An 11,584-nucleotide genomic window follows, 5' to 3' on the forward strand; every position below is an offset into this window, starting at 1 on the left:
TTGGTTGAATTTAAGGGGACGATTGGGCCTTGGCTGAGATTTGCGTTCAAGTGCCAATCTACTTTGTTTGTTTGTGAGCAAGATTATGCAAAAACAACCAAAGGGATTGCCACAAAATTTGGTGGAAGGGAGGGACATGAAGCCATTAAATGTTTTTGCCATTTTCATTGATGTTTCAGAGAAGAATTCATGGATCTTGATGTTAAAAAAAAAATCTGGTACATTTAGAATATCTATGAGTGTGTGTAACTTGGTACAGATCCAAATAAAAATCCAGATCTATTAAATTCAAAAGTGTTTTTATACAGGGACAGCTGGGCCTTGGCAGAGGTATGTGCTCTACTGAATTCTAGTTTAGGCGAATGTAATAATGTAATTTCAATGATAAACCAGTCACGTGGACAATGTTTTTGTTGACACTTATGTATTAATACTAAAGAAACCTTTGAATCTAGAGCTTTTACTTGTAATGTTGTATTTTCACAGAGTGACATCGGTACTTTTACTTTATTTCAACCTCAGTCTACCTCAGAAGGTAACAGCAAACAGTTATTTATGAGGTAACGCAACGTTGATGGGAGGACTTAACGTTATCTCTGGTTTTAGAGAAAACGAGACGCCTTCATGAATTAAAGCCCAAACTCTTGGCACCAAACGGCGATGGCGTCCCGTCTCGGTGAGTCAAGGAGAAACAGTTGACAGACAGATATCAGCCTCGGATGACACCGGCGGTGAGGAAGGTAAAGGAGAGGGGCGAATGATATGTAAGAAAAGGAGGGAAGGAGAGAGGGATGGTGTCAATTGCTCCTTTTTCCCCCCTCCCTGACATTAAGCGTCCTTGACATGCGTGTAATGATACTACTCTTACTATTTATCCTTTTTTTTAGCACCGCCTTTACCTTAGACGTACACACAGCACAAACTGCAGTGCTCATTGCAAGTAATCCGTTTGTGCTCAACATGATCCTCGGCTTAAACCTAATCTCCTCCACTGGACCTTTCCCCCCTCAACCTTTTCACTCCAACCTGGCATATTCAGTGATCCCCCCCCGCCTCCCTTTTAGCAGCATGGAGAACTAAACTTCCAGACAAACGAGCAAACTGCTGAAACCACAATCAAGCTCTCATGGTTAAAAGATTCATCACGCTCAAAAAATGCCCCCATTCAGTCATCCCAGGATGTGCAAGGAGGCCGGTTCCTCGGGGAGGAGGTGGCGCTTTGATCATTGACACAAACACCCTCACATTTTGCTGTTTACACTGTTGATTTATTTGGGATCAGAGAGAAGCTGCACCGGGGATCTCCAGCACCGAGACTCAGGGCCTTTTTTTTCTTATTAGCGTTTGTTTTACAATGTCTCAACATCAGGTCTCCACATATCAAAAGACAACGGTGAAAAATGTATAACAGGTGTGTCTCCTTGGATTACCTCTTTGTGAGCGCGGCTGCCAAAAACCACAAACCGACTTCCTTAAATCACAGAGAAGACCCAGCGGTGTCAGGCTGCCAAGATATGTGGGATACAAGACAAAACCTTGACCTTATTTATGGCACTTAGGGCTTGAATCCCTCTGTGTTGCAGACCAAATGATTTCCAGCACATCACCAAATCAAGACAAACCATGTCAGATGTCTGCGTTATATTTAGAATACACAAAGAAAGAGAAGACAGGGAATATAATACATTCACAAATTCTCATTTTGCTGATCGGCTTCATTTCACTTTGAGGGGGAGAAACAACAGGGGCCTGATACAGAATTTGTATTTTGTTTTTTGTTTCCATTATTTCAATATCTGTTAATTTCTTGTCTATAAATCATACAGAAGTTTGACATTCACTTAACACTGTGTATCTCGTCATTTGTTCCACTGGCTTTTGCGATGTTATTTATCCGAAAATCCCAAATGAAACACAGCCACAGTCCTTGTCCTAAAAAGCTCCAACTATATCGTGCAGTGCATTTTTCCCTCCTGCACATTACATCAGGGTGAATCACTCACTCTTCACAGTTCAGAGTAGAAACAACTCCCTCATTCACAGTAAGACAGAGGAAAACCTCAGGGGGCAGCGGTTGCAGAAAACTAACAAGTATAAGGAGCATGAATTTGAAATCTGCTGCGCGTATTAAGATAAAGTAGCTGGCGTTTATCTGTATCTTGATAAGTGGAAAGATATGCATGATACATGTGCATGGGTTTTACCAACTGGGAAGTTCAAGAAAAGACTTATTGTGCTGGTAAAGCTGGTGTAGTGTACCAGCACATCCACCAGAGAGAAGCAGAGAGACACAAAACAATTATCTAAGTCTGAAGCACTTCCTGCGTCACAATAAATTTTAATTTGCAGAAATTAGCACATCTTTCCTTATCTTTTAATAATGATTAAAACAATGCAGCTATGTATGAGTCACTTTCAACAACAACTTCAAGTCACATTTAATCAATAAAAGTGCCTCTTGGTCTCCGCTGAGCCTTCACATGCAAAACATCAGCCTGTGTGTTTTGCATCAGAGTAAAGTAAAGAAAGGTGAAGACGTCCAGAGTTTCAAGACTAAGGCTGAGCTGCAAAAACGTGTTCACGATCACACAGTTAAAATAAAAAACACACGTAAAGTCTGGTGATACAGTTGAGTCATACAGTGGGACCTGTAGAAAAGGGACATAGCAACAGAAGTACACGTTGAGCTTCACTGTGACTGATGTCAGGAAACGTTGCGTCCGAGCAGGCCCAGAGGTGTGTTTGTTTTGTATACCTAACGTGGTGCTAGGGCGGAGTCGTCAGTGGGTGCGAGGCACCGGGTGCAGCAGGGTCATGTGCTCGGCCCCGTTGAAAGGCAGACGCTGAGTGCAGTAATGGTGCACCACCTCTGGGATGCTGGGGAACACACAGCTGCTCTGGTCCAGGGTGTAGCCGCTCTCTTTGGTCTGAGCAACCATGATGTGAACGCAGCCCTGGCTCGTCCTGAGGAGAGTTCACCCAAAATAAATGTTATTGATTCATACATCATTCATGCATGTTTTTAAGCTTTCACCTACAAGTATGCAACGTTTCTACTCATGTAACATCCTGTGATACCCTCTCACATGTCTGTGATACTCAGCTCAACACATTCACGACAACTGAGGATGTAAATATTTTAAAATACTTTATTAATGTTTTATTAAATATTTCCAAAACAGCTCAACTCTGTAGAAAATATTCTCAGACAGGAGTAAACTTTATCAGGCAATACTTTTAGCATCAGATTAATCATTTTTTTACTGCAATGATGATGTGAGTTGTATAAAACTGAAGAATATGCTGTATCAGGCTTTGAATACATGGCATTCTCCTTTTGAGAAAACCTTAAGAAACCACATTTAAATTCACAAGATTTTAAGTTATATTTTGGTCTGCAGTCATAAATGTCAGAACCCTAAACATGTCTGATATTTTCACAAAGATTCTCGAACTATTCTCTATGAAAAAAACGTCCTATCTTGCAATGTTAACGAATGTGAAAAAGAAATTCCCAGATTTGAAGTTTTGTGTTAATCCATCCAGTAGTTTTTGTGTATTCCTACTAACTAACAAATGAACAAATGCGGAAAAACACATAAACTTCTTGACTGAGATAACGTTGGGCTTTTAAGACACTTTGAACATGACAAAAACAAGCTCAGTAGCAAAATCCCTACTGCACTGGATCACTACAAAAGAGCAGATACACCTCCACACATGCAATCACCATCTGCAATAACAAAAGCACTGAATAGTAACAGCCTTAGAATCTAAAATGTTAAAGTAAATGTTTCCGGACCTATGTAATTCCTTTCATACGCTGCAGGATGAGACCAATGTGAGTTCACAGTTATTATCTCAGCCCTTTGGACACTACCCATGCACTGTCCTCTTACACTCACTTGAGGGCGATGGAGTACTTGCTGTTGTCCGACTCGCTGTTCCTGACCAGGAAGCTGGCCTCTTTGCAGGACTGCAGCTGAAACTCGGCCTCCTGGCGGGTCACGCAGCCGTGGTACCAGCTGAGACAGGAGGAGGGGGTGGGGGAGATGAAGTTACATTTAATTTGCTATGGATCAAGTGTAGAAAACGACACTCAAAGCAACACTGTGTAACGTTTTAAACCTATAACAGTAGCTTTAATGAGTTTGATGGTTCAGTGTAGGAAGAATGGAGTCACTTTCCATCCCACTCCTCACCCTGAACGCCTGTAACTTTGGTGAGTGGGTACAGATCTCCTGTGAGAAGTGTGGAACTGACAAATAGTCGCAGCTTAGCTTGTCAGAATCCGGTGCAGCAAGAGTAATGCTTAACTTCAGATCAGTTAAAAAGACTTATGAGTCATATTCATCTCTAATAATAGGAAAATATGAAGGATTCTCGACAGAGTTTGGTGGATTTGTTACAGTGGCACATTTTCTGGTCCAGGAAGCTAGGGATCATGGGTAATATCCGCCCTCCAGTCGTGTTTCAGTTCAGTGAGTGGGATTATACGCAGGCTTTTTTTTTCTCTACATGAAAACTATTTAATTGATTGGACGTGGAGCCAAACAGGATTAATCACCATGTGTGGCTGCAGGGGGGCGCTGTTGCTCAGTAAAAGTTACATAGTGATACTTTAATGTGACTAAATAACGTGTGTATTAATATTCGGGAGTGAGGTTTATTGCAAAAAGGAAAAATACATGGAAACACACTCTAACACATTCCATACAAATAACATTTACAGCGAAAAGGATTGAGCTACAATCAATACCTCTGCTTTTCCAGGGGCAGTGAGGGGTCCACCCAGCAGACCTCGGCGTCAGGGCCGCTGCCCGGCGTGGAGGAAGGCGTCAGGGTCGGCGGCGACGATCGCAGGATCTTCTGGGTCCAGCTTTTCTGCCTCAGATGCTGATGCTGAGACAGCGGCTGGGTGGGCGGATGCTGCGGCTGCCTGGTGAGTGTCGGGTGAGGCGTCTCATCTTTGGCTGGGCGCTCAGGGCTGTCAAACTGTGCTGGGGGAAGAAGAGTCAGGAGAGAAGATATGAATTCATGTAGAGAAATACACAGCATCTCTGCTGCCCAAGTTTGAACTGGATGCCGGCGCCTCCAGTAAATATAGAATAAGAAGACAGCACTTTGATGTCTCATGCAAAATATTATTTAGTATGCTGTTGGTCTGTGCAGCATATGAAATATAAATGTGAGCGCAGGCCTGACTTGTTTTTTGACCAAATATTTTTCATATGGATCTAAGGCAGAGAGGAGGCAGGGTTGGTGCTGCATTGGATGAACCAGTATCACAATTGAAAAAGTGACAGCCTGAAATCAGCAATGCACTTTTATTACCTCTGCCAAGGAGGATGGAACAAGGGACAACAAAGAACCCATTGAATTCTGACGTGGATCCGCACAAAGGGACGGATCCAGGAATTTATTTATCACTTTCTTTAACTTTCCAAGATTTGCATGAGCTTTTTGACATTTTCAGTAATTTCCCAGATCTTGGATCTTGATGAAAAAAGGCGGGAAATGATATCAATGAGTGTGAGCAATTTGGTGCAGCTTGATTGAGTTTAAGGAGACTGTTGGAGATGTCCCCTCTTTCTGGTTTCTTGTAGCTACTTACGCAAACAAGTGGATTGTTGATTTAAAAAGGTGCAGGAAGTTCAGTTCAGGTGTTTTCAGAGGGAAAAATCCCCTCACTTTCAAATTAAAGGTATTCGTAGAATTGGCGCCAACTCTTTTCTCGGGTATCAGTCTGTGTGCGATCTATTTACCGGACAGAGTTCTGACGATATGATCCTTCTTCCTCTCCCACGGCAGCTCGTACTCGGTGGAGGGACGAGGATCCACCTCCGGCCGTGTGACCACCGGCTTGTCACCATCACCTCCCCCCTCGTACGGGACGTCATAGATCTGAAGGGGCGCGGACTGGCCCTCCTCTACTATCCCCTCACTCAGCACGCAGACCTTCAGCAGGTCCTTGGACCCCCGACGTCTGATCTCTGGCAGGTGGAAGACATGAGATTAAAGATTAAGATTGAGGCCTCAGATAACCAACACTAAAATGATGGATGGTGATTTGAGTGGGGCCCCACTCAAATCTCTTCTGTATGATTCTTCAGTTTTTTATTATTATTAAGTTCACAGAGAAAACTTTGGATTTCATGTGCAACAAACTCATGTACATCAGGAATCTTCATGTCACATTTTTTGTACATTTTATTGTATGATTTAAAAAAGTCTGTACCTCTCCAATAAACCATGGATTTAAAGAAATATATTCCTCACACAGTGGACAACCTTGGTCATCTATTGATCAGCCAGCTGCCATCAACTTTTGTATATTTTTGGATGGATTTTCATGTTTACAAATCCAGTTTATCTAAAATTGCCAACTGACAAAAGGAGAACAAGGATTTTTGAATTAAAATAAATTGATATTTTCTTTCAGTTCTGTGGGTGGGAATATCCATTTCAACTACCACAATATCGGTTTAGTTTCTGGTATCTGATGTTAAAGTGTTAATAATGATCTCATGGCTTTGCTGATTGAATCACAGTGACATCAGACCCTTGCCGACTTCCTTGCGGTAATTTAAACCTCGTAAATTGACTGAGTCACATCATCACATCCTCTGCAGACTTCTTTGAGGAGGCCTGGAAGTGGCACTGATTGAAGTGACAGCTACTCGAAAGCACCGCAATAAAACATTCTCACATTCACAGCAGGCTATTGTGTAACCCTCTTTTTAGTTAAAACAATGGAGCGATGGAAGGAAAGGTCGGGGGGGGGGTTGTGATTGGACGACGGACCACCAGTCATCCTGGATGCTGGGAAGTTTTGATAAATGGGCAGACGGGTCCATGTAGGGGTTTACACAGAGCTGCATCCGAGAGGAGAGGAGGGGAGGGGGGGCACTGAGGGCCAACTTCCTTTTTAGAGAATAGTACCAGGAAACAGAGACAGGAAAGAGGAAGCAGGGGCAGGAAACTGCACCCATTGTCCGAATGCAGCGGAGTTGCTGTGGCAACCCCATGGGGTGCAGAGAGCACTGGGGGAGTGAGTTCACGTTCTCACTGCTCGGCCCGGAGAGACTGAAAAGGAGAATCCTGTCGTTGAGGATACGTGTTCAGATGCAGATTGTCTTCCTAGTGTTACTGTAACAACAAGGCAGTGAGATCATATCAATGTAAACGTAAGTCTCACCAGTGATCATCTGCTGGGCATCATAAGGCTCCATGTATCCATCATTCTCCCCAACCCGCTCTGCCTCTCTTTGCTCTCTGGTCTTCTGAGCGTCAAATGGATCGGCATAATCCTCAAGAATTATCACCTGCAAAAACAAAACACACACACAGGGAAATCAATATGTTTCATGCATAGTTTAGACACTAAAAAGACAAACACTTTCAGATTGGAATTGAGGGAAATAAACACCGAAATAAGATTAGAAATGCAGTCATGTAAATATTTTGCATATTGTGGAATCTATCAGACACGTCGATGGAGTTGGCAGAAGTAGATATTGAACAAAATATATTGTTCCATATATGAAAATATGGCAGCAAATTCTGAAGCTGGAACTGGAAAATATTTGATATTTTACACAAAAATGGAAAATGGAACATGAGGCGTTTATGAAGAGGTGGAAGACTGAGACTGATCCGACAGGGATGAAGGGTTTTGTCAGACAAAAAAAAAGTACTTCAATAAACTACATGTCAGACTTCAGTGAGAAGAATATCTTCTTGTCTCCTCATATACATTGTTTTCTGAAGAGTGTCTCTTTGCTTAAAAGCCCATTCTCCTCACATTCATATCTTTAAGTTAACAACCTCTTTTCCAGTTACGCTCCTCTGTCTCATCATCTTATCGGCGTCACATCATTACTTGTTTATTTTACAAGCCGCTAACCAACCAGAGATAAGACCAGGCCGTAAAGTGAAGCCGTCTCTCTCACTCATTTGTCTGTGTTTATAATAAACTAGCAGATGTTTGACAGGTAATAACTCAGTGTTGTTAACATTCTTATTTTATAGAGGTTTAATCTGACAAATGCAGACATACACATTTTTTTGCTTTTACATTCACTTCCTGTAGAAATAAAATTCTTTATAAATTAGGGGACAAAACGCTAGATGTAACACATATAAACTAGAACACCTACTACCACCAAGGAGTTTATGTTGTCACCCATGTCTGTTGGTTTGTTTGTTTGTTTGTAAGCAGGATTACGTCACATGTACTCAACCGATTTCCACGAAACTTGGTGGACGGATGGGTCAATCCATTTAGTTTTGGTGGGGATCGGGATCAGGGGGCAGATCCAGTATTTTTTGAATCCCTGTCTTTTAACATTGTATGATAGGGCGTTTTTCAACATTTTCCTTGATTTCCCAGGGAATAATTTGTGAATCTTGATGTAAAAAAATCGGGCACATTCAGGTGAAACGTGAGTGTTTGCAATTTGGTGCAGATCCAATTAAAAATGAATTTAAATGTGGTTTCATACGGGGAGTGTTGGGTCTTGAGGTATTCGCTCCACTGAGAGCCATTAAACAAGTGGTTGATGCATAAATTTGAGATGGAGAATGGGGATTTACTCCCTTTTTGCAACATAAAACTCCCCATTTCATTCTCTTTTATCTGTCTTTTTTCACACCTTCTCTCCACTATCACCTCCCCGACTTCTCTCTTTCTCCTCTTTTTTTTCAAAGCCAAGCTGGAGGGAACTTGGGATAGCACCTGAGTGTCAAATGACACAATGCTTTTTATAATATGATAGCCTTCACCAGGGGGCCTGATTTCTAGTGAAAGAGAGGGATGAGGCGGAGGGAGGGCGGGTGAGAGAAGGGGAATACTGAGCCAGAAGAGAGGGAGGTGAAGGCCTCATGTCTGACCGCAGCTTTGTATTCGAGGCAGCGGGAAGGTGGGTGTGAGGGCGAGGGGTGGAGAGGAAGAGAACGAGAGATAGACAGAGCGACTGGGAGGAGTGGACACAATGGAGTGTTGCTGAGACAAAGGGGAGGAAGACGCAGAAACATTAATATCAATCTTCAGAGATTGGACTGGAGCCCGGCCAATTCATTGTCACTAATATTGATGACAACACATTTTATTTTTGTTGCAATGCTGCACGAATCAGAGGAAGGTGCCACTGATTCTGTTTTAATTTACGTGGATTATCATATCAACACTGGAGAAACATTTGCATCTTATACTTACTAAATACTACAAAAGCTACAAAAAATACTAGTACATTGCAGAACTACTTAGTTACAGTGGTTTTACTTGAGCAAAGTACAGACCAGTAACTGTAAAGCAGAAAACTGTTCATATTATTATTGATGAATATTGTTGATCAATATTTGAATTGATGTATTAACACATTGGCCAAGCGGTTGTTGGTTTTAACCATAGGTTTGAGAGTTGTTTCCACTACGTTAGGCTATTCCGTTTGGTAGGTTCATCATATTGTTTTTTAATCCATCGGGGGTTTCCTGCATAAAATCTTAATCTAAGAGGCAAATAGTAACCATAGCAACCAGATAAGGTTTTTTTTATCTTATTTCATTTCCTCTGAAATATGGTGCAATGGGAATGTAAAGGGGCATAAACTGGAAATATTAATACTAAAGTAAAAGAAGTACCTGAAAGTTACTGGAGTGCAATACTAGAGTAAATGTACTAAGTTAGTCTTTAGTTTTAGGATATTTAAGTTAGACTGACAAAAAAAGTTTCAGAACAGAAATACAGTATCTTTACTTTGAACAAATATAACAGGTTAAATAAAGCCCTGTAAAATCTTGAAATTTAAGATATTTGAACAGCACAGATATCATGAGCCTCCAAAGGTATTTTAAGGATATTAATGGTGTATTGACATGTTTTGGTGGCAGATGGTTACTCACTGTTTCTGCTTTGCTCTGGGCTGGTTTCTCTGCTTCACTTCCCACTGTGTTGCTGATGGTACCGCTGTTGAAGTTGGGGCTCTTGTCCTGTTTGTCCAGTCGGATCAGCCGGCTGATGTAGGAGGCATTGGCTGGGGGGGAGCTCTTCGGGACCCGGTGCTGCTCCTCAAACACCGGCTCTGCTTTGGAGTTTTTCCAGCTCTTCCCGGACAACAGGTTGTCCCACACTTTCCCATCTTTACTCGGGGGGCTTCCACCGGTTCTGCCCAGCTCCACAGCCGAGTTTTTCCGGTTCCTCCCGGTCAGGAGAGACCCAACTCCTCCGCCGGTGCTGTCAGAGGAGGAGTTCTTGCGCTGGCCCGTTTTGGAGCCTGAGGTTTTGGTGCCTATGCCGGCGACCAGGCCGCCCTTCCCGGCTCTCGGTTGTGACTCGGAGGCTGAGCGGATCCTGTCGGCACCATTTTTCAGGTTGATGGGAAACTCCTTGAACCACTTTGCCATTGCAGCTCAGATGGAAACCAGTGAAACCTCTGTGTTCCTGCTCCGACACCTTTCAGCTCCATACAGGGCCCCAGAGACGCACCTTTACAAATCACAGCCCTTTCCAACAAAAGACTTCCGCTGCTTTATTCTAGGACAGACTGCAGGAGCTCCACTCCTCACTTTGAAGAATATCATAAATGCTCTTAACAGCCCATCGCTCTCTGGTCAAATACCCAACTATAGGATAAAACACCCACAACCTTCATGCCTGTTTGGCAAAGGGAGGAAAATTCAAACTTTATCCCATTTATGGTTGTCTGACACCTGCTCCAGAGAAAAAGTGTATTCCCTTTGGAGGAAGAGGAGTCTTCAGAGTGGGATGAGCTGAAAGAAGGTAAAGTTTGTCCTACTTCTGATGTGTGGTCCCATTCCGAGAGAGGCTGATGTGTGACAACCGTCCACCATCTCAACGAGCCTGTGACTGAGGCTGGAGTGAAGAGAGGGGAGGGGGTGTGTGAAGTTGAGAGGATGGGGGAGGCAGAGCCGGGTGGGCGGCGATGTTTCATTCTACATGCCATGATGGAGGTCTGCAGAATCATTGACATCTTTTAAATCCCTATTAATTTATATTGTTTATTTCTAGTACACAATTATTATTACCTTATAATTGTCTGTTTTATTATTATTTTATTGTTGTTGTTAAATGCTGCATTTAAATGTTTTATTCCTGTATTTCTTTTATTCCCTGATCTTTTGTATCTGTCCTGAAATGCTTTCATGATGTTTTTGTCATATCAAAGCACTTTGTGTGTAAATAAAGTTTATTAATATTGTTTTTGTTATTGTTATATGAAATGTTTTAATCTTGCTCTAACCACTAACTTTGTTTTGAAAAGTTTTTTAAAATGTATTTTATTAGTAGTAATAGTAGCAGCAGCAGTAGCAGTAGTAGTTGTTGTTGTTGTATTCGTAATATTTTAGATAACCCGCTATATACACCTGTACGGGTTTTCTGTGTAAAATCTTAATTTGTGAAGCAAATAGTAACCACGACAACCAGATACAGGTTTTTATGTCGTTCCATTTCTCCTGAATATCAATACTGAAGTAAAAGAAGTACTTCAAAATTTGACCTGAAAGCAACATTTAAGTAAATGTACTATGCTACTCTCCAGTTGTGGGGAGAAATATTATAACA

General features: G+C 42.0%; 1 protein-coding gene across 1 annotated transcript; it reads right to left on the reverse strand.

Annotated features, from left to right (window-relative positions):
- Positions 1-1,626: 1,626 nt before the first annotated feature.
- LOC117770715 (SH2 domain-containing adapter protein E-like) lies at positions 1,627-10,946 on the reverse strand. Its single transcript, XM_034600385.1, has 6 exons — positions 9,904-10,946; positions 7,199-7,325; positions 5,766-5,993; positions 4,760-5,000; positions 3,906-4,025; positions 1,627-2,964 (listed from the first exon to the last, which is right to left on the reverse strand). The coding sequence occupies exons 1-6, from the start codon at positions 10,402-10,404 to the stop codon at positions 2,781-2,783; spliced, it is 1,401 nt and encodes a 466-aa protein (XP_034456276.1). The 5' UTR covers positions 10,405-10,946; the 3' UTR covers positions 1,627-2,780.
- Between the last annotated feature and the right edge of the window lie 638 nt (positions 10,947-11,584).

The sequence above is a fragment of the Hippoglossus hippoglossus genome, chromosome 11 (assembly GCF_009819705.1).
Source record: "Hippoglossus hippoglossus isolate fHipHip1 chromosome 11, fHipHip1.pri, whole genome shotgun sequence".
Classification (NCBI taxonomy): Eukaryota; Metazoa; Chordata; class Actinopteri; order Pleuronectiformes; family Pleuronectidae; genus Hippoglossus; species Hippoglossus hippoglossus.

Bases quoted from the DNA above. Each gene is read 5' to 3' on its own strand.
- LOC117770715 (XM_034600385.1), bottom strand. From the start codon at position 10,404: ATGGCAAAGTGGTTCAAGGAGTTTCCCATCAACCTGAAAAATGGTGCC. The intron at 5,994-7,198 runs GTGAGACTTACG...TCCACCTGCCAG, and splicing joins TGCCCAGCAGATGATCACTG to AGATCAGACGTCGGGGGTCC. The intron at 2,965-3,905 runs GTGAGTGTAAGA...AACTCTCCTCAG, and splicing joins AAGTACTCCATCGCCCTCAA to GACGAGCCAGGGCTGCGTTC.